Source organism: Lepus europaeus, chromosome 10, assembly GCF_033115175.1.
Source record: "Lepus europaeus isolate LE1 chromosome 10, mLepTim1.pri, whole genome shotgun sequence".
In the NCBI taxonomy this organism is placed as follows: domain Eukaryota; kingdom Metazoa; phylum Chordata; class Mammalia; order Lagomorpha; family Leporidae; genus Lepus; species Lepus europaeus.
Window position 1 is genome coordinate 50769557 of NC_084836.1, and position 23195 is coordinate 50792751.

Genomic DNA, 23195 nt, shown 5'->3' on the forward strand with positions numbered 1-23195 from the left:
CAGTCATGAGAGTCCCATTTTCTCACAGACTTAATCTTTGAATAACTAAAGTAACATGTTCCGTAGTTCTGCCCAGATGCATACCTCCTCAATCTAAACTAGATCCTGTATAAGATTTGGTAGTGGGGGTGGGCATTTGATACCGTAGCAAAGATGCCACTTGGGGTGCCTGTATCCCATATCAGAGTCCTAGCTCCATGACATGCACACCCTGGGAGGCAGCAGTGATGTTCAAGTAGTTGGGTCCCTATCACCCAGGAAGTAGCCCCAGTTTGAGTTCTGGACTCCTGGCTTCAGCCTGGCCTAGCCCTCACTGCTGAATCTCTCTGTCTCTGCCTCTATCTCTGACTTTCAAATAAATTGGGTGTATGTATATGTATCTATTCAGTTATCTGTAAGATGTCCTTAGGGAAAGCACACAGGTTAATCTGTGACACCTACCCTCTATTCACTTTAGGTCTTCATCATTTATGAGTACTTAATTTCTTGCAAAAATACTCCAATTCCAGAGCAAATTGGGAGTGAGGAGGACAGAATCTGATCTTAAGATACTGCACAAGTTATGAAGGCTTAAATTTTTTGTAGAAAGTTAGAGAAGAATTAACTAGATGTGGAGTATCCTGAGCTAAGGATATTGGGCCCTTTCAATTTTTTCTGGCAAGGAACAACATTAACCTATGAGCTCTGGGCAAAGCTGGAGCTTCATGTGAACTTTAGTTCACAACTGTGAACTGTGCAGAAAGGTAGTTCATATGATTTTTAGCCCCCATCCCAATTTATTGCCACTGTACTTCTCTTCACTTTACCTTCCTGCCTCCTGTACACATTCTCCATGGAAATTTACTGTTCTGTGTGTGATAACCTCAAAGTCATAGGATCACCACTTCTAACAGGGTATCAAGTAGTTAACCTGATAATACAACCAAGCACAGAACTCTAAGCTATTGCACAGGTTGCATGCCCTTGAAAAACGCTTTCTGTGTAAGAAGTGCAAGATAATAATGACAGGGCCAGCACTGTGGCATAGCAAGTAAAGCTGCCTTCTGCAATGCCAGCATCCCTTAATGGTGCTGCTACTCTTCCGTTCCAGCTCTCTGGTATGGCCTGGGAAAGCAGTGGAAGAGGCTAAAGTGCTTGGATGCCTGCACCCATGCGGGAGACCTGGAAGAATCTCCTGGCTCCTGGCTTTGGATTGACCCAGCTTTGGCCGTTGCAGCCATTTGGGGTGTGAACCAGTGGATGGAAGATGTATCTCCTCTCTCTCTCTCTCTCTCTCTCCATCTTTCTCTCTGCCTCTGCCTCTTGGTAACTCTGCCTTTCAAATAAATAAATAAATAAAATAATGACAACCCTAGATGTCTATTACTGTGACTAATAGAATTACTGATTAGTCTCCTATAAGAGCTCTTAAGAGTATCTATGCTAATTACAGTTTTATTTGGATAAGCATTTGATATTATAAAATTATTAGCATATTTTCTCTGATCCAAATTAAAACATATAACTGTTAAAAATTCAGAGATCAGTAATTGTCAGATCATTTTTTGTTATTTCTAGGTAACAAGTACATATTCAGACTCCTAAGTGGTAAAAAAAATTCTTTCGCAGTTCTTATAAAAGGATGACATTTTAATAAGTAGTTTTTGGTCTTTATGTCCTGTAAGTAAATGGCATTATCTTGTGTTTGCCATAGTTTCAATTCTTTTGGCCCTATTAATAAAAAAAAAAATGCTTTAGTTGAGGAACCCTAGTGTTATGCTAAATAATTGCTTCATTGGCTCAGTCATTAATAATCATTAGATAAATAACTAGGGAAAACACACTTTACATTTTTTTTTTTAATTTTTGACAGGCAGAGTGGACAGTGAGAGAGAGACAGAGAGAAAGGTCTTCCTTTTGCCGTTGGTTCACCCTCCAATGGCCACCGTGGTAGGCGCGCTGCGGCCGGCGCACCGCACTGATCCGATGGCAGGAGCCAGGTGCTTCTCCTGGTCTCCCATGGGGTGTAGGGCCCAAGCTCTTGGGCCATCCTCCACTGCACTCCCTGGCCACCGCAGAGAGCTGGCCTGGAAGAGGGGCAACCGGGACAGGATCGGTGCCCCAACTGGAACTAGAACCCGGTGTGCCGGTGCCGCAAGGCGGAGGATTAGCCTAGTGAGCCGCGGCGCAGGCCACACTTTACATTTGTAAGACAAGCTTATGACAGGTTCTAAAACCTAAAAAGTATAGCAGTTAAACTGCAATATGCTTAATCAAGATTGTTTAGTTTATATATTCTGATAACATGGGAAGTGAAATTTAACCAAGAACTTTTCCAACCTAATCTATTATGACAGATTTAATAGCCCTTCTTTCCTTAAAACTTTAGAACAGTTTGGAAAGCCAAACTAAATTTGTTATAACTTCTGGTTTGAATTTTCAGGTTATCTAACTAATTAACTAGCAAATGAGATTGGTAAACATGCATAATTCTCACTATACTGATTCTTTTTAAATTATTTTTTTTGGAAAGATTTATTTATTTATTTATTTTTAAGTCAAAGTTACACAGAGAGGAGAGGCAGAGAGAGAGAGAGAGAGAGAGAGAGAGAGAGAGAGAGAGAGGTCTTCCTTCCGATGGTTCACGCTCCAATTGGCCACAATGGCTAGAGCTGCGCCAATCTGAAGCCAGGAGCCAGGAGCCTCCTCTGGGTCTCCCACATGGGTGCAGGGGCCCAAGGACTTGGGCCATCTTCTACTGCTTTCCCAGGCCATAGCAAAGAGCTGGGTGGGAAGTGGAGCAGCTGGGTCTCGAACTGGCGGTCATAGGGGATGCCAGCACTTCAGGCCAGAGCGTTAACCCATTGTGCCACAGCGCTGGCCCTTGTAAATTATTTTCTAAAATATTAATTTGAGAAAGAGATATCCCATCTGCTGGTTCACTGACCAAATGCTCCCCATGCCTGAGAAGGCAGGAGAAGAAGGTGGAGTTGGAAGCCTGAAACTCAATCCGGGTCTCCCACATGAGTGGCAGGAACTTGATTGCTTGAGCTATCAGCACTGCTTCCCAATGCAGATTAACAGAAAGCCAGAGTCATGAGCCTGAGCTAGGGATAGAACTCAGGTACTCTGAAGTGGGAAACAAGCTCTCTAACCTGTGACTTAACTGCTAGGCCAAATGCTTACACCACTGTGGTGCTTCCTTATAAGACAACTTACAAGTATAGATTTTAAGTTTGATACTTCATAAATTGTTGTCCTGTGTTTACAAGGTACTGTTGGCCTTGAGAAACCGGATCCTTGAGTAAAATCTCTTCTCACACTACCTTCTCTCCTTCTAGCTACTATATGATGGATGCAGATACCTCAGGAAGCAAAACAAACCCTAATGCCTTCCACATGGAGATTAAAGAGAGTGAAGCAGGCAATAGAAGAAAAGTCCAAAGTAAAATTGGGTAAGTTAAATGTAAGTATTGAGAATAGAGATAAAGCAGAAAAAGAATATAGGGAGTCAGGCAGAGATGGAAATTTGGGGTGTTGTAAGACCAAATGGAATGAAAGGAAAGTTGTCTCTGAAAAGATGAGTATCTAGAAACCTGGAGAAATAATTAGGAGCTATTGGATATCTGGGGGACAGCATTCCAGGTGGTGGTGGGGGTGCAAAAATGCAAGGTCCTGTTGTGTTCAAGGTCCAGCATGAAGATCAATAAGGCCAAAAAGAAGTGAGCAATTGGGAGCCCCCTAGGAAACAAGGTCAGAGAAGTGATGAGGTGAAAGTAGGGGGATTCCTGTGGAGGAGAGAGTAGAATCTCAATCGCAGAGGTCATTGTAAGATATTTTGATGACTTTTCTTTTTACTCAGAGACAAGAAACCATTAAAGGGTTTGGAGTAGAGTGCTGCTCGTCACGGGGCAGCAGGTCCAATAGAGCGCCTCAGGGCCAGCCTGGGCAGCTCAGGGGCCGAGCGGGTTGATGAGTGTCGGTGGCAAATAACCACACCAGAGCTGGGAGATCAGTCAACGCCCAGCGCGCAGCCGGGTTCTCGACTTTATTGGGAGGGGAAGAGCTTTTATAGACACAGAAAGGGGGCTGTCCAGGGCACAAGGGAACCGAGCCAACCAGCTGAAGGATCAGGCAGGACACGAGCCGGGCACGCCCTCAAGGGCCTATCACAGCCGAGGACACATACTGTTCACGAGTACAGAAGTCTGTCAGGCTAGGCACCTCCTCCGGGGGCCATCTTGGATTGTTGGAAACGCTGAGTCACTAGGATGCGGAAGTGCAGCAAACTCGGCAAACTCGAGCAAAGGCTTAGCGGCCTTCTCAAGCGAAGGCTTAGCAACTTTGTTTCCTTTTCGATTGGAGCCCCCTGCAGTAGAGGAGTGACATGATATGTCTTATTTAGAAGATCTGACTGAAGTTGGCAAGAAGCAGACAAGAAGATTGCGTAAAATGTTGTAGCAATATTCCAGGCAAAAGGAGATGAGGACTTGGACCACAGCTATAGGCAGAAGAAATAGTGAATTCAGTTAGCTTCTGAATATTATAATATGATGTTACAATATAAATATTATAATATATAATTATAATATATAAAATATAGTATATAATATTAAAATATAAATAGTGAATTCAGTTAGCTTCTGCTCTTTTCTGAAGAAAGAGCCCTCAATCTATTTAATTTCTCATTTACTGAAATATTTTATAGTCATTTATGATACTTTCATGGTAAAATGCTTGAAAAATATAGGTAAGTAAAAAATTCAAGTACAAATCATTCAGAATATCACTTTTTAAAAAAAATTTATTTATTTGAAAGTCCGAGTTACATAGAGAGGAGAGGCAGAGAGAGAGAAGTCTTCCATCCTCTGGTTCACTCCCCAGTTAGCTGCATTGGCTGGAGTTGCGCCAATCCAAAGCCAGGAGCCAGGAGCTTCTTCCGGGTCTCCCATGCAGGTGCAGTGGCCCAAGGACTTGGGCCATCTTTTGCCATTTCCCCAGGCCAGAGCAGAGAGCTAGAGTGGAAGTGGAGTAGCTGTGACTCGAACTGGCGCCCATATGGGATGCCAGTACTGTAGGCAGTGGTTTTACCCGCTATGCCATACCACTGGCACCCAGAATATCACTCTTAATGTTTAATAGATGGTCTTTCATGCATTCAAAGTATGTGTATGTGTGTGTATCATACCAAACATCTCATAGTAACATGTTACACACTGTCTTACTTATATCATTCCCATTTCTTTAAAGATTTTTATTTACTTCAAAGGCAGTTACAGAAAGAGGGAGAGAGAAAGAGAGAGAGAGAGAGAGAGAGACAAAGAGACAGAGATATTCCATCCACTGATTGACTCCCCAAATGACCACAATGGCTGGAGCTGGGCTAAGCCAAAGCCAGGAGCCAGGAGCTTCTTTCTGGTCTCCCAGGTGGGTGGAAGGAGCTAAGAACTTGGACTATCTTCTGTTGCTTTCCCAGGCACATTAACAGACTGCTGGATCAGAAATGGAGCAGCTAGGACTGGAACTGGCACCCACATGGGATGCCAGCATCACAGACAGCAGTTTAACCAGCTACACCACAATGCTAGCCCTTCCCATTTCTTAAAATATTGTTCTACAACAAAGTGGTAGCACTTGCATAGCATAGTTCAGACACAGCATAATTTAGTCACTGCATAGATGGAATAGTTTATTTAACCAGTCCTCTATTGTTAACCATCTACACGTTTCATTTATTCCCTATTATAAATACCACCAAAATAAACATCTTCATTGTATTTTTGCAAATATAATTACTACATTACTTAAGAATCCCTGCCTTGGGGCCGGCGCTGTGGCTCACTTGGTTAATCCTGCGCCTGTGGTGCCGGCATCCCATATGGGCACTGGGTTCTAGTCCCGGTTGCTCCTCTTCCAGTCCAGCTCTCTGCTGTGGCCCAGGAGAGCAGTGGAGGATGGCCCAAGTGCTTGGGCCCCGGCACCCACATGGGAAACCAGGAGGAGGTACCCGGCTTCTGGCTTCAGATCAGCATAGCTCTGGCCATGGCGGCCATTTGGGGAGTGAACCAACAGAAGGAAGACCTTTCTCTGTCTCTCTCTCTCTCACTGTCTATAACTCTACCTGTCAAAAACAAACAAACAAACAAACAAAAAAAACCCCTGCCTACTAATTGTAGGAATGAGTGCTAAACTTGAACTAGAAAAGGGAAACCAGAAGACAGAACTACCACCGTAAACTAACAACTTAGATCAATTTTCATTAAAACTGTAGAAAAAACATGATCTAAATAAGATTATTAGATTTTAAAGGGTGCCAAAACATTTGAATATGAAATATTTATGAATCCCTACTGAAGACTGAATAAAACATTCATGCATTTCAGAATTTATTTTCTATTTTTGATAGACTTAGTTATTACCAGGAATGGATGACCAATTGTAAGAACTGTCACTATTTTAATATTTTACCTGAACTATGGCCATGTTGGACTTCTGGCACCTAAGCTTTCAGATCCATCTGTTTATAGGGCTTTATGCCCAATTGTTAGGTCATGCCAATTTCAAAAAGTCATGTGTAATTGAAGACGGGCACTATATAATCCTTGAAGAATAAATAGTCTATTATTTAATCTCTTTGAATTGTGTTGCTAGAAAAACCTTTGGCCACTTACTGATTTGAGATAACTTAATTAGGTATATATATACATATATATAGCAAATTATCAGCAAAATTTTAACTTTTCTAAGTAATAAATAGAATATTAGACTTTTCAACATGAGGAGTTTGAACTTGGGAAAAGTACAATAACCTATCCTTGAAAAATATTTTGAAAACACTATTTGAGAGAAGGACTTTTATTTGGTATCTGCAATGTGTGAAGTGTTTTTGCATAATTTATGTATATATTCTCATAATAATCCTGTCAAATAGATATTATTACCTCTACTTTGCAATATAAACTAAGAGATGTGACTTACCTAGTATCATACATAATAAAGCCAGTTCTCTGTGACTCCAAAGCTCATTTTTTTCTTACAAAAATTAAATTAAATTTTATTTATTTGAAAGTCAGAGTCACACAGAGAGGAGGGAACAGAGAGAGAGAGAGAGAGAGAGAGAGAGAGAGATCTTCCATCCTCTAGTTCACTCTCCAGGTGGCCACAACACTCAGGGCTGGGCCAGGCCAAACCAAGAGCCAGGAGCCTCTTCCAGGTCTCCCACGTGAGTGCAGGGGCCCAAGCACTTGGGCCATCTTCTGCTGCTTTCCCAGGCACATTAGCAGGGAGCTGGATCAGAAGTGGAGGAGCCGAGACTTGACCTGATGCCCATATGGGATACCTGCCTTGTAGGAGGCAGCTTTACCTACTATGCCACAGCACCAGCCCCAACTTGTATTATTTTAACTATACCACACTGCTTAAGTGGTTGGGATAAAAACATTAGAACAAATTGATATATCCATAATATTAATTGGAAATGGTTTGTGGAAGTTAAAATTGTTTAAAAAATAATCAACCATTCCAGTGATTTCTTTACCCTTAAAACTCAACTGAACATTAAGATAAATTTTAGGATATAAATTCGTTTTAACTTTAAGAGAGTAGATAGACAAAATATTTCAGAGGAAAAGATCTAGTGAACTGTTTGTTATCTTTAGATTAGTGATTTCTCAAACTTAAAAAAAAAGTTGTTTTTTTTTTTTCCACAAAGCTACATAAAACAAATGAGAGTGGCTGAAGTGGAAGTAGAGGTGAGAGCTGGGAGTGTAGCTCTGTTTGCTCTTCAACCACTCCCCTCTAGTTCTCCACATAAACCCCTGAAGGAATAATTACAAGTCCTAGGACTCAGATGTCATGTTGTGGCTGGAACACTTGACTGATTGGCTTACATTTTTAAATATTCCACTGATTTATTTAAGTTATTGACTGATCATCATAAAATACGATTTGAAAGTGGGAGGAAATTTCCAGCAACATTGGCTCACTTTTTACTTTACACTGATTTATCTTTCTTTATCTTAATTCATTATATTAATTTTTAAAAAATATTTGTTTTATTTATTTGAAAGAGTTACAGAGAGAGGTAGAGACAGAGAGAGAGGTCTTCCATCCACTGGTTCACTCTCCAGATGGCCGCAACAGCCAGAGCTGCACCGATCTGAAGCCAGGAGCAGGAGCTTCTTCCAGGTCTCTCATCTGGGTGCAGGGGCCCAAGGAGTTGGGCCATCTTCCACTGCTCTCCCATACCATAGCAGAGAGCTGGAATAGAAGAGGAGCAGCTGGGACTAGAACCAGCGCCCATATGGGATGCCGGCACTTCAGGCCAGAGCTTTAACCTGCTGTGCCATAGCACTGGCCTCCATTATATTAAATTTATCTTTAACTTCAACTAAATGTCAGGCACTATACTGGTTCCTACCTTCAGGAAACCTAGACTCTTATTGGGAGAGATTGTTAGAAAGTGAAAAAAAAATCAGTCTCTGCTGTAAAAGAAAATATGTATTTTGAAAAAGAATGGTTATAGTGTATTGGAGCACTACCTTATTTTGGATTTGTTAGTAAAAGTTACTTGTATTGGGTTGAACAATGCCCCCTCCAAATTCCTGTCTACCCATAATCTTAGTATGTGATCATATTGAAAATAGTGTCTTTGAAGATGCCATTCATTAGAATGAGGTCATTGGGGCCCACACTGTGGTGTAGTAGGTGCCATGGCGTAGTTGGGCAGTGGAGGACGGCCCAAGTGCTTGGGCCCTTGTACCCATGTGGGAGACCCAAAGGAAAATCCTGGCTCCTGGCTTTGGATTGGCATAGCTCTAGCCATTGCAGCCATTTAGGGAGTGAACCAGCAGATGGAAGACCTCTCTGTCTGTCTCCTCCTCCTTCTGTGTAGTTCTGCCTCTCAAATAAATAAATAAAATATTTCAAAAAATGAAGTCATTGTAGATTATGAAAGACACATAGACAAACAAGGGAGAAAGCCATGTGAAAATGGAAGCAAAAATTGGAATGATGCATCTACAAGCCAAGAGACACCAGGAATTGCCAGAACCACCAGAAGTTAGAAGAGACAAGAAAGGACTTTCTCCTAGAGGCTATGGAGAGAGCATGACCCTGGCCAAAACCTTGGTTTTGGACTTCTAGCTGCTAGAATATGAGAGAATACATTTCAACTGTGGTGTTTGTTTGTTTGTTTGTTTGTTTGTTTTTTTGTTTTTTTGACAGGCAGAGTGGACAGTGAGAGAGAGAGAGAAAGAAAAGGTCTTCCTTTGCCGTTGGTTCACCCTCCAATGGCTGCCGTGGCCAGCATGCTGTGGCCGGCACACCACGCTGATCCGAAGGCAGGAGCCAGGCACTTCTCCTGGTCTCCCATGCGGGTGCAGGGCCCAAGCACTTGGGCCATCCTCCACTGCACTCCCAGGCCACAGCAACGAGCTGGCCTGGAAGAAGGGCAACCGGGACAGAATCCGGTGCCCTGACCGGGGCTAGAACCCGGGGTGTGGGCGCTGCAGGCAGAGGATTAGCCTAGTGAGCCACGGTGCTAGCCTCAACTATTTTAAGCCACCTAACTTATGTTAATTTGTTTCAGCAACCCTAGGAAACAGATACTCTACTTTAGGTTTAGGAAGGCTTCCATAAATGTATCACTTTTTTTTTTTATTAAATATTTATTTTATTTATTTGAAAGATAGTTACAGAGAGAGGTAGAGACAGACAGAGAGGTCTTCCATCCACTGGTTCACTCCCCAGATGGCTGCAATGGCCAGAGCTGTGCCGATCCAAAGCCAGGAGCCAGGAGCTTCTTCCGGGTCCCCCATGTGGGTGCAGGAGCCCAAGGACTTGGGCCATCTTTTACTGCTTTCCCAGGCCATAGCAGAGAGCTGGATCGGAAGAGGAGCAGCCAGGACTAGAACCAGCGCCCATATGGCATGGTGGTGCTTCAGGCCAGAGCTTTAACCAGCTGTGCCACAGCATTGGCCCCTCCATATGACTTTTTTTTTTTTTTTTTGACAGGCAGAGTGGACAGTGAGAGAGAGAGACAGAGAGAAAGGTCTTCCTTTGCCGTTGGTTCACCCTCCAATGGCCGCTGTGGCCGGTGCACCGCGCTGATCTGAAGCCAGGAGCCAGGTGCTTCTCCTGGTCTCCCATGCAGGTGCAGGGCCCAATGACTTGGGCCATCCTCCACTGCCTTCCCGGGCCATAGCAGAGAGCTGGCCTGGAAGAGGGGCAACCAGGACAGAATCCGGCGCCCCAACTGGGGCTAGAACCCGGTGTGCTGGCACCGCAGATGGAGGATTAGCCTAGTGAGCTGCGGCACTGGCTCCATATGACTTTTAAGTAGAGATGTAAGTGATAAGAATGACCTTGCCCAGATGGAAAATCTCACTGGAAATCAGACTCACTAGTGTTATTTTATCTCACTGACAGTCTACAGATGATTTAAATGACTAGTTCTAATACAAAGTCATTAGTTTTCCCTTCACACAAACTTCTTCTTTGCAAAAAATATATGAAGTAGTTATTAATATTCCTTTTTAACATATAGAGGCCAAGAAACATTAATGGAGTCACACATCTACTTAAGTGGCAGAACGTAGATTCCAACTCAGATAACCTCACTCCAAGAGCCCGTACTTTCTTTTTCCTTTAAAAGGCAGAAACCCAGAGACGGACAGAGACAGCTGCTGTCTGCTAATTCACTCCCCAGGTGCCCACAACAGCCAAGGGTGAGCCAAGCCAAAGCCAGGTCCTGGGAACTAGAATCCCAGACTCCTGCATGAGTGACAGAGATCCAAGTACTTGAGCCATCACCTGCTGCCTCCAGGGTGCTCATGAGCAGGAAGCTGGACTTGTGAGATGGAGCCAGGGATCAGACTCAGGCACTCCGGTCTGGGATGTGGGCATCCTAGCTGACGGCTTAACAACTAGATCTAACACCCATGTCGAGAGCCTGTATGTTTAACCATTAGGTTACACCGACACTGTCTTCCAGGCTTCAGGTGTCATGTTTCTTCCAAGCTTCCAGTGTGCTGCTTTGGTGAGAGCCCACTTACTATTTCAGTCTTAGGTATGCCTTCTGTTTCCTACTTCTCATCCTCCCGTTGGTAGCAATAGTAGCGATGTTGATAATCATGATTGCCAAGTGATTGTGCTCAAAATATGCAATCTCTCTCTCTCTCTCTCTCTCTCTTTTTCAAGATTTATTCATTTATTTGAAAGGCAGAGTTACAGAGAGGCAGAGGCAGAGACAGAGAGAGAACAATCTGCTGGTTCACTCCCCAAATGGCTGCAATGGCTGGAGCCAGGCCAATCTGAAGCCAGGAGCCAGGAGCTTCTTCCAGGTCTCCCACATAGGTACAGGGACCCAAGGACTTGGGCCATCTTCCATTGCTTTCCCAGGCAGAGAGCTGGAGTGGAAGTGGAGCAGCCAGGACTCGAACTAGCGCCTATATGGGATGCTGGCACTGCAGGCTTTACCTGCTCCACCACAGTGCCATGTGCCAGTTCTCCTAATCCAAACAGCAGCTCCATGAGATAGATATTATTACCCTCATATTCCAGATGAGATTTCTATGGCTTAGAGAGGTTAAATAACATGTATATGATCATTATACTAATAAATGACAGATCCTTGGTTTGTAAAACTTGTCTGACTCCAGAATTTTAACTTTCTATAATTAACTTTTAGAAATTAAGGTTTACAAAACCAAAGCAATTAAGGTGTAGCTTACATACAGTAAAATGCACAACTCTAGTTCATTGAATTCTGATATGCTGTATACCTGTGTAATAATCCCCACCCAGCACATTCCAGGCTGGAAAGGCTCCCTAATGTTCCCTCCCTGGAGATAATGCTGCAAAGGTAAACACCACTCTGATATCTCTTGCTGTGGATTAGCTTTGCTAATTTTTGAACTTCCTATAGGAGGAATAATCTGGAATATACTCCTGGGTTTCTTGTTTGCTTTTTTTCCTCCATATAGTTCTTTTAATGAATGTTGTCTTAGTCTTTTTCTTTCTTTTTTTTTTTTTTTTTTTTGTGACAGGCAGAGTGGACAGTGAGAGAGAGACAGAGAGAAAGGTCTTCCTTTGCCGTTGGTTCACCCTCCAATGGCCGCTGTGGCCGGCGCATCTCGCTGATCCCAAGTGAGGAGCCAGGTGCTTCTCCTGGTCTCCCATGTGGGTGCATGGGCCATCCTCCACTGCACTCCCGGGCCACAGCAGAGAGCTTGCCTGGAAGAGGGGCAACCGGGACAGAATCCGGCGCCCCGACCGGGACTAGAACCCGGTGTGCCGGCGCCGCAGGTGGAGGATTAGCCTAGTGAGCCGCGGCACCGGCTGTCTTAGTCTTTTTCTATTACTACAACAGAGTAGCACAGACTGGGTAATACATAAAGAATAAAGCTTTGTTCATCTTATAGTTATGAAGACTTAAAAACCCCAAGACTGAAGACTTGTTGTGGAGTCTTTTTTGCTGACAGAACTCTCGGCAGAGTCCTGAGGTGTTACAGACCATCATATGCTGACAAGGGTGTGTACAAGAGACTGAGCCAAACTGGCCTTTATAAGGCACTCACGCTCAATGTTACACACTAATCCATGAATCCACGATTGAATTAATCCACTCACGAAGCAGCACACTTGTGACTTCATCACTTCTTAAATATTCCACCTGGTCCCTGGTCCTATCTCTTAGTGTCTCACAATGGGGACTAAGTTTCAACATGATGTCCAATGGGGACATTCAAACCACAGTAACCATGTTATGCTTTACCTTAAGTTAGAAGAATGACTGTTGTGGGACTTCTAAAAAGAGTCTAAAGGACTTTTTGGAGAAAGGATTGAAAGAATTTGTCGTTCCTTAAATCTGAGCATATACATTGTAAACTATTTGTCTTAGTTCATTTGTGCTGCTATAACAAAATACCTGACATTGGGTAATTTAAAAGCAATAGAAATTTACTTTTCACAATTTTGGAGCCTGAGAAGTCCAAGAGCAAGGGACCAGCAAGCTTAATATTTGATGAGAGATATCTTCTGCTTCCAAGATGGTGCCTCATCACTGTCCCCTAGGAGTTGAAAGGGCAAAAGGGGCCTAATGGGTTCCAGATGTATATTATCCCTTGACTTTAGGAAAGAAGATCATAATGTGTACATAGAAGGAAAGCAAAGGGGCTGACAATTAGCATAGTGGTAAAGTCACAGCCTGCAATATGGGCCCCGTTCATGCCCTGTCTGCTCCACTTCCAGTTCAGCTCCCTGCTTAATGGCCAGGGAAAGCAATGGAAGATGATCCAAGTACTGTATCCCCGTGGGAGACCTGGATGAAGTTCCTGGCTGCTGGTTTTGGCTGGCCCAGCCCTGGCTGTTGCAGCAATGTGGGGAGTGAACTAGTGAATGGAAGGAAGATCAACTGATCTCTCTTTCTCTCTGTCTCTCTCTAACTCTGATTTTCAAATAAATAAATAAATAAATTTTTGAAACACATAAGGAAAGCAAATTTTTTTTAAAAGGAAGCTTTCCACTACAACAAAACAAACAACCCAGTTAAGAAATGGGGCCAAGGACTTAAACATATATTTTTCAAAAGAGGAAATCCAAATGGCCAGCAGACACATGAAAAAATGCTCAGGATCACTAGCCATCAGAGAAATGCAAGTCAAAACCATGATGAGGTTTCACCTCACCCCAGTTAGAATGGCTTTCATACAAGAATCAACAAACAACAAATGCTGGTGAGGATGTGGGGGAAAAGGTACCCTAATCCACTATTGGTGGGAATATAAACTGGTAAAACCACTATGGAAATCAATTTGGAGATAGCTAAGAAATCTGATTATAGACCCAGCCATCCCACTCCACTTCACATCCCAAGTGAAATGAGATCAGCAAATAAAAGAGTTATCTGCACCTTCATTTATTGCAGCTCAATTCACAATAGCTAAGAGGTGGAATCAACCTAAATGCCCATCAACTGAAGACTAGATAAAGAAATTATGGGGTATGTACTCTATGGAATACTACACAGCAGTAAAGAGAGAGAGAGAGAGAGAGAGAGAGAGAGAGAGAGAGAGAGAGAGAGAGAGATCTGGTCATTTGCAACAAAATGGATGAATCTGAAAACATCATGCTGAGTGAAATAAGCCAGTCCCAAAGGGACAAATACCATATGTTCTCCCTGATCTGTGATAACTAATAGAGCACCTAAAAGGAAGTCAGTAGAAGTGAAATTGACACTTTGAGAAGCTATGACTTGAACAGCCCTTGTCTTGACTGTTAAGGAAGAATTATTTTATTTTATTTTTTTAATGGAGAGTGGGACTGGAAATGGGAGAGGGAGGAGGAGGTGGGGTGGGAGTGAGGGTGGGAGGGCAGATACAGTGAGAAGAATCACTGTATTCCTAAAGTTGTATTTATAAAATTTGTACTCATTATATAAAAGGTTTCTTTGGGAAAAAACAAAATAAAGGAAGCTTGTATCAAAGTACATAAAGACTCTGTTCAAAGAAAGACTACAAGGAGTTATGACCTTGGGACAGAGGAGAAATTGTGCTGCTATAACAAAAATACCCAAGAGTAGGTCATTTATGAACAACAGAAAATATTCCTCACGGTTCTGGAGGTTGGGAAGTACAGGATCAAGGTGTCAGCAGGCCCGGTGTCTGGTGCTGGCATGTTCTTCATAGACAGTGCTGTCTAAATGTGGTTACATGGAGAAGGAATGTTGCTGAGTGTTTGTGTATGGCATAAGGGGTGGAGGCTGTGTCCTTACGAAGGGAAAAGCAGAAGCACAAGAAAGCATTGCTTTCAACTCCAACTCTTTTATAAGTGTGCTAATACTATTCATGGCATGAATCCCTTGTGACTTAATCAGTTCCCAGAGGTCTCCCCTCTTAATACTGTTGCACTGGGGATTTAGTTTGAAGATGAATTTTGGAGCATTCAAACCGCAGCACTCTAATTGTATTCCTTTAAAATTTCTTCCTAAAATGTAAGTGCTGAATATATAACCACAAAGTGAATAACACCAGAAATCTTAAAAAGGAAAGACTAATATAATGTAGGAAAATGTGCACTGAAGTTGTTTAAAGTTCTAGGTTCTAGTCCCTGCTCTGCAGCTTACTAAGGAGTTGCCTCATTTAAATCACCTAATCTTTCTGAGTTAACTTTAATATGAGCACAAGAACACCTGCCATGCTCGACAGGATTGCTGTGAAGATCAAGTGTAAAATAAGCTGATGTATATTAATGTGCTTTATAAAGTCTCAAATATGAAACTGTATGTATGAGTATATCACTTGTCTAAGACAGCTAACACAATAGTGGATATTTATAAAATTGAGCATTCTGCCCATCTGATGCAACATGAAGTCTTAGGGAAATTGTTTTTGAAGAACTTCTAATTTAATGAACTATTCTGCCAATCACTCAGGTCAAGTTTATTGGACCTCTAAATGAGTGGATTTGGGAAGATCTAACAGCAATTTACTTCTCTCTTTCTTTTGATCTTGTTTATTCATTTCACTTCTAAGTTTTGCTGGAAAGCAAGGCAGGTTTTTTTTTTTTTTGTTTGTTTTTTGTTTTTTGTGTTTTTTTTTTTTTAACTTTCATCTCCTTTAGAACTTCTTGCATGTCATGTATGAACTTGCTTAGGGATTCTCCTCTACCAATCATTATTTAATCGCCAAGTAAGACTACAAAGAATTTATTTTAATGAAAAATGTGGGAGATGCTTTTCTCACTGATCACCATCAATGAAAAAAATCCATAACCAATGAAAACACATTTGGGAGGGTAGGAGGAGGGGTGGGTAGTAATAATATGCTCAGCTTTACTTTGGAGTGCCATCTACTGGTAAATTAAATCAAATAATATTTGGCAAACAAAGGTAAGAATTGGTTTGAGAGATGAGAACAGTCAGCTCCTTGTAGGGTGACATCAAGATGGAGTAGGAGTTTGAATTTGAGCAACTACCTACGTTCAGAAATACCTTCTCAAGAGGTAAGGGGTCTCGGTAAGGATCACAGTATCTGTACTGAATACAGAAATTAGGAAAGATGGACTGAAGAGGATAGGAAGGATGGCTTCACAATACCCACGTGCGGTGGCTGCAGTGTGTTCTCTCTCAAATCTGGGTTAAAACTTAAAAGGCCACAGAGATGGTATTATACCTCTTCCTTGTAGGCATGAATGGAACTAAGGCCCCTATGAAAGAGACTGCACACAGTGTTTGGTTCACTTGTCTTTCTGCCTTCTGCCATGTGGGGACAGAGCATTCTTCTCTAGAGAGTAGAGCAACAAGGAGCCACTAAGAAGAGAGCAGCCCTCTCTGGATAATCAAACCTGTTGATGCTTTACCCTTAGATTTCCCATCCTCCAGAACACAGAGAAAATAGATTTCTGACAAGTCCCAGGCATTTTACTACAAGAGTGCTTCAAAAAGTTCACAGAAAAGAGGAATTAAATAAGTATAACCTGATATCAGAACATTTTGAAATCCATGCACAGTTTTTTCATAATATACATTTTCCATGAACTTTTTAAAGGGCTCATCATATATATCAATTTCAATTTCTCTTTGCACCAAAATGAACTTACCTTTAACTCTATTTTCCATAAACTTTCTGCTCAGACAGTAGCACAAAACATACTAAGTCACTTCCCGCAAGCCTGGGAATTAATACCTGCAGAGAGATAACCTCTGCTTAGAAAAGGATGATGAAGTTAGTAGCTGACATGGCTGCAGTTCTGAGCCCCAGGCCTATTTCCATGAACCCCACTGCCAGACTGGGCCCTGCAGTCATAGGCTGCAGGCCCATGCAAGTTTCAGGCCTTCTCCCACTGCCCAAGGCTCTAGACCAGGCCCACCCCAGTGCCAGCCTGACTTTTGCAGACTCAGTCTCCAGGCTGACCCCTATGTACATAGGATTCAGACTTACTACAACACCAGGCTAGCCCCTGCACATCAAGTCTCTAGATGGGCCCCTCTGGTCCTAAGCTTCAGTGATCCTATGCCTGCCCCAGTAAACCCTGTTGCTGAATCAGACCCTATGGACCTAGACTTCAGACGAGACCCCATGGACAAAAGGCCAAGGTCTGCTCCCCGTACTTAGAATCCAGGCCCACCATGTTGGACCCAGGTGTCAGGCTGTCCCCAGTGAATTCAGGACCATGCCCATTCTTATGGACTGAGGCACAAATCCTTCCCCAGATTGGCCTTTGTGGACTCGGGCTTCAAGCTAGCCCCTACAGACACAGCCCAGGCCTACTCATGCAAACCCAATCACCTGACCCACTGCAGACTGGTGCGTATGGATCTGAGATACAGGCCTACCCCACACACTTGGGTTTCAGACCTGCCCCTCTGGACCCATGTGCTAGGTCTATATGAGTGGAGGCAGAGGCAGGAATTTCACACAGCAGTTCAGACGCTGCTTGGGATGCCCACATTGTATATCAGAGAGCCAGGTTCTGATTGCAGCTTTCTGCTAATGTGGACCCTGGGAGTCAACAGGTGATGTTTCAAGTAGTTGGGTCCCTGATACCCACATAGGAGAGCCAGTTTGAGCTCTAGGCTCATGGGTTCAGCCTGACCCCACTTCAACTATTGCAGGCATCTGGGAATGAAATAGTGTATGGAAAAATCTTTGTCTCTGTCTCTTTATTTTCCAAATAAAATGAAAAAATATGTTAGTGGATCCAGACAGCAGACCAACTTACCTGAGGACCCTAGCAGGGAGATTGTAATTCCATGAGGTGGCCCACATAGAATCTGGACAATCCGGTTGGTGAAGGACTTTCCTTGTTAATACTAGTCTGTAAAGCCTGAGAACCGCCTAATACTTCAAATGGACAGACACCAACACAAAGTCACAAGGACCATGAATAATCAGAGCAGCATTACATCACCAAGGGACCAAATAAAATGCCAGCAACCAACCCTACAGAAATTGAAATCGACAAAGTACCTGACAAAGAATTCAAAATAATGGTGTTTAAGAAGCTCAGTAAGGTACAAGAGAATAGAAATAGACCACTAAACAATCTTAGGAAAATAGTATGTGGATAAAATTATAGTTCAATGATTTCTTTCTTATTCTGGAACTGAAAAACATGGTGCCTGAACTAAAATTTCATATTTAGCTTCAACAGCAAACTTGATCAATCAGAATGAAGTATCTGTGAGACTGAAGGTAGGTTATTTTAAATTAGTCAGAGGGAAAAAGCAAAAAAGGATGAAAAAATTGAAGAAAGCCTACAGGTCATATGGAGGATCATCAAGTAAAGCACTATTTGCATTATGGAAGTCCCAAAAAAAGCAGAAAACAAAGGGAAAAAAAGCTTATTTAAAGAAATAATGACAGGGGGGCCAGCGCTGTGGTGCAGTGAGTTAACGCCCTGGCCTGAAGCGCAGGCATTCCATATGGGCGCCGGTTCGAGACCCGGCTGCTCCACTTCCTGTCCAGCTCTCTGCTATGGCCTGGGAAAGCAGAAGATAGTCCAATTCCTTGGGCCCCTGCACCCACATGGAAGACCTGGAAGAAGCTTCTAGCTCCTGGCTTCAGATCAGCACAGCTCCAGCCGTTGCAGCCATCTGGGGAGTGAACCATTGGATGGAAGACCTCTCTCTCTCTCTCTGCCTCTTCTCTCTCTGTGTAACTCTTACTTTCAAATAAATAAATAAATCTTAAAAAAAAAAAAAAGAGGCCGGCGCCTCAGCTCAATAGGCTATTCCTCTGCCTGTGGCGCCGGCACACCGGGTTCTGGTCCCATTTGGGGCGCCGGATTCTGTCCCAGTTGCCCCTCTTCCAGTCCAGCTCTCTGCTGTGGCCCGGGAGTGCAGTGGAGGATGGCCCAGGTCCTTGGGTCCTGCACCCGCATGGGAGACCAGGAGAAGCACCTGGCTCCTGCCTTCGGATCAGCGTGGTACGCCGGCCGCAGCATGCCAGCCGCAGCGGCCATTGGAGGGTGAACCAATGGAAAAAGGAAGACCTTTCTCTCTGTCTCTCTCTTTCACTGTCCACTCTGCCTGTCAAAAAAAAAAAAAAAAAAAAAAGAAAAGAAAGAGAGAAAGAAATAATGACAGGGGCTGGCACTGTGGTGCAGTTTGTTAAGCCACCATCTACAGTGCCAGCATCCCATATGGGCACCAATTCAAGTCCTGGCTACTCCACTTCTAATCCAGCTCTCTGCTAATGTGCCAGGAAAGCAGCAGAGGATGACCCAAGTCCTTGGGCCCCTGTACCCTTGTGGGATACTCAGAAGAAGTTCCAGGCTCCTGGATTTGGACTGGCCCAGCCCCAGCCATTGCAGCCATTTGGGGAATGAAGCAGCAGATGGAAGGCGCGCTCTCTCTCTCTCTCTCTCTCTCTCTCTCTCTCTTCCAAATAAATAAATAAATATTTTTTAAAAAATGATAGAAAACCTCTCCAGTCTGTAGGAAAGTCAGTTTCCATACTCATGAAGTCAATAGAACAGTAAATAGATGGAATACAAAGAAATTTTCAACGAGACAGATTCTCAAAACTCAGACAAAAATATTGTTAAAGCAATAAGAGAAGAGATTAATTCAGTGAAACATAAGATGATGAATGGATTTCTCAAGAGAAATTTTGCAGGTTAGGAGAGATTAGAATGATATGTTCAAAGTTCTGAAAGTGAATCTTTGCTGGATAAAAGAATGGAATGAGGGCTGGGTGTTGTGGTACAGCAGGGTAAGCTGCAGATTGGGAGGCTTGCATCCCGTATCAGAGTCTCTGCCTATACTTCTGATCCAGCTTCCTACTAATTCACCTGGGAGGCAGCAGATGATGGCTCAACTACTTGGATCCCTGATAACCATGAGGAAGGCCTGGGATGGATTTCCTGGCTTCTAGCTTCAACTTGGCCTCACCCAAGCTGCTGCAGGCATTTGAGGGGTGAACCAGCAGATGGGAGATATTCTCTATTCTCTTTCTTCCTTCTCACTCTCTCTCACTCTCTCTGCCTCTGTCTCCCTCTACCTGTATCTGTTTCTTTCAAATAAATAAAAACTAAACTAAAAGAAAAAAAAAAGCTGGAATGCTCCAGTTGATAACTTTAATAAAGATGTTGAACAAAGCTGAAGTATCATCTGTTTTTCTTTTTTGTCTGGTTATATGTTAAGTGGGTTAGTCAGGTCTAAAGATACAAAAACATGGTGAGAAAGCACAGGAAAGCTACTGGAAATGTGTGAGAAGTTTATTTAAAATGTGTATTATGAAAAAATATGCATGGATTTCAAAACACCAAAATAAACATATTTAATTCCATGAACTTTTGAATCCCCCTTGTAAATAACAGGCTCATTTCCTTTTGATCTGGACCAGTTCATAAAGTCCAATCCAGGTACACTGGTCGATGAGAATGATGACTCAGTTCTAGATAACTTTCATTTAGTTTAACACAAAACTACCAAATAAGCAGGCAAGGAAAATATGTGCCAAATAGAGATATAAATGAATGCATGCAGCTCTTTAATGCCTTCCTTGTATCATACAAATGTCTGGGTTCAGTAGTTGAAGCAGCCAGTAAGGAACCAGATTAAAAGGATACAGAACTACAGACCTTTACAACATTAGGCTGAGTGAGGGCCATACTTAAAAATCTATTTCATTATAGTACAAAGAATTTGTTGTTGTACTACTGCAATACTGTTTGTCTTGCAGCATTATCTGGCCTATGTGACTCCTGTACATCCACCAAGTCTTCAGTAAAGCAGAGTTCTTAAGTGGAGAACTAAAGGTAAGATGCAAATTTATCTGGAATATTTAAGTGCAAACTCATAACAATAGTAAGGAAGAAAGGAAACATCTTTTATGATCTAACTACTGTGAAACTCACTCCATTAGCAGTCTTTCACTGTGCATTCAGTAATCTACCTATAAGGCATATATTTTTTTCTTACACATAAACATATACAAATAAACACCTACAAATATTCTCTATAAGCATCAATGAATATAGTAGAGCTTATGGCTTTCTTCCATTATCTCCTCTGTCACTAACAGAACCTTGGTTTTTGGCTGTGGATATTGTTATCCAGCTAAAAGACTACATTTCCTTGTCTATAGCTTAGTTAGGAGTGATGAGTTTTTTACAATGAGAGTTAAGTGGAAGTATTGAATGGTATTTCTGGAAAAATCTTCTCGAAAGAAAAGGAGTGTGTATGTGTCCTCTTTTGTCTTCCATCTTGCTTGCTGAAATATAGATGTGGCGACTGGTGCTCCAAAACTCATATTGGACCTAGAGGACAAAGGCCATACCTAAGGCACAAACTGGAGGGATCTTGCTTGGTTCTCTATCTCTAAGCAGCCGTATTAGCCCCAAACTATGTCTTGACTTCTCCTGCACAAGAGATGAAGAAACACCTGTCTTGTTTATGATTTTATTATTTGGAGTTTCCATTACACTCTACTGAACTTTATCCTAACTAGTTTGGTGAGCAATGTGGATTTTGCTGAATATTTCCATGGCAGATGGAGAAGGCAACATTTCCCACCACTCAGCAAACTTAATTAATCTTTTTACCCGTCTTCTCTCTAGTCTCTTCCCAAATCCAAATCCTCTTTAGAGCCCCCTCCCAGCCATCTGTAATATATTTTTTTTCCCTCCCTTGGAGTCAGGGCCCACTCTCATGTCTCTGATCCTCTAATGACACTCTGATAGACATTGTACTCGCTTCATTTCTTCTTCAGGGGCAACTTCATTTTAGCAGAGCTTTAGTTGATAGGTGCGGTCTGCTAAAGGAGGATAGTAGCAACAGCATCAATAATAACTCATCAGATTAATTAAGTGCTTACTATGCAGTTATTTAATCCTCACAACAATCCTATAACGTGTTGTCCTATTTTACAGCCAAGATGAATAATTTGCCTATGGCAGGAAAGGCTAACTTCTATCCAAAACTCATGCGTCTTGTCAGACAATGGAGTTCTCACTGGGATGTCAGATGTCATCGTTCATTGTGAATTAAGCACACATTCACAGTAGTCATATTTTCCTAATATTTTATCTTACCATTATGAATTGCCCATTTGTTCTTGAATAATAATACTCCTTTTCTTGAGGTCTATTTTGGATAATATTAATATAACAACCCTCTTTTTTGCTCTAATTTTATTGTCTTTGTATTTGGAGTACATTGCTTGTGGTTGGTGCTTGCTTTTTTATTTGGCCTTAAAATCTTTGTCTTCCCATTGAACACTTCTGAAGTGTTTAGTTCATCTGCATCCAGTGTTGTTATTGACATGGCTGTATGTAGGTCTGCTTTTGTTATTTATTTTCGATTGTCTCTGATGATTTTTATCCTTCTGCTGTTCCTTCTTTTGTGTTAATCAAATATTTTAGTAATCCATTATAATTTCCCTGTTGACTTTATAAGTACATTTCTTTTTTTAAACTATACATAAGGTTTATAAAATGCAGCTTTAATTTGTTCCAATCTTAGAGTTCTATTGAATTACCTCAGATAAAATATAGAAAACTTGCAAGGTCTAATTCCATTTGCCACTTGTCCTCTGTGTTATTATTACCACATATATTACATCTAAATTATATATCTATTAATACTGTGTCATACTTTTTGCTTTAGTCACATGTCTTTTCCATAATGAAAAAATTTACATATTTGTCATCATTTTACTTACATATTGGCTACTGCCACTATTTGAATGTAATTTCACTATCAAAAATCTTAAAATATGTATTTTTTTACTCGATAATTGCACTTACAGGAATTTTTGTGGCAATAGGAATGGGAATAAAATTTTTGCCATCATATTTTGCTTATTGCTTTTTATAATTAAAATTTTGAAATAATTCAAATGTCTAATAGAAAATCATTACATAAGTTATGTTATATACATAGGACATATAAGCGCATTTATTTTGGGAATATTGGTTAACTGAGACATAGCTATATATAATTATTATAGCTTTTAGGAAAAAGGTCAAAATTAAACATATCCAGATATTAATAGTGGCTCTCTGGTTACTTGAATTATTGATTTAATTTTCTGCCTTTTACTTATTTATACTTTTCTATATTTCCTAAACCTTTATACAAATATATGTTCTTTTATAATTAGAACAAAAGTGCACTGAGAAAGAGTTCAAGACTGGGAGTGGCTAATGTTATATGAGCATTGGTGAGGATCTATGAAATCAGTTACTCATAGTGGTAAGAACAATTAATT

The 23195-nt window shown here is 41.8% G+C and overlaps 1 protein-coding gene across 6 annotated transcripts in view; it reads left to right on the forward strand.

Moving 5' to 3' along the window:
- LOC133768569 (uncharacterized) overlaps positions 1-23195 on the forward strand; it is an 81268-nt gene that overhangs the window by 23181 nt on the left and 34892 nt on the right. For 4 of the 6 annotated variants that reach the window (XR_009867016.1, XR_009867019.1, XR_009867022.1 and 1 more), the window contains 2 exons: positions 3321-3434; positions 20667-20742. Coding sequence is in view for 2 of the 6 variants with exons in the window: in XM_062203230.1 (XP_062059214.1) it covers positions 3321-3434 (114 nt within the window). In the remaining 4 variants the exon portion in view is untranslated. Of the gene's footprint in view, positions 1-1090; positions 1345-3320; positions 3435-20666; positions 20743-23195 lie in introns of those variants that run through there. The other 2 variants (XM_062203230.1, XM_062203231.1) reach the window with 2 other exon arrangements.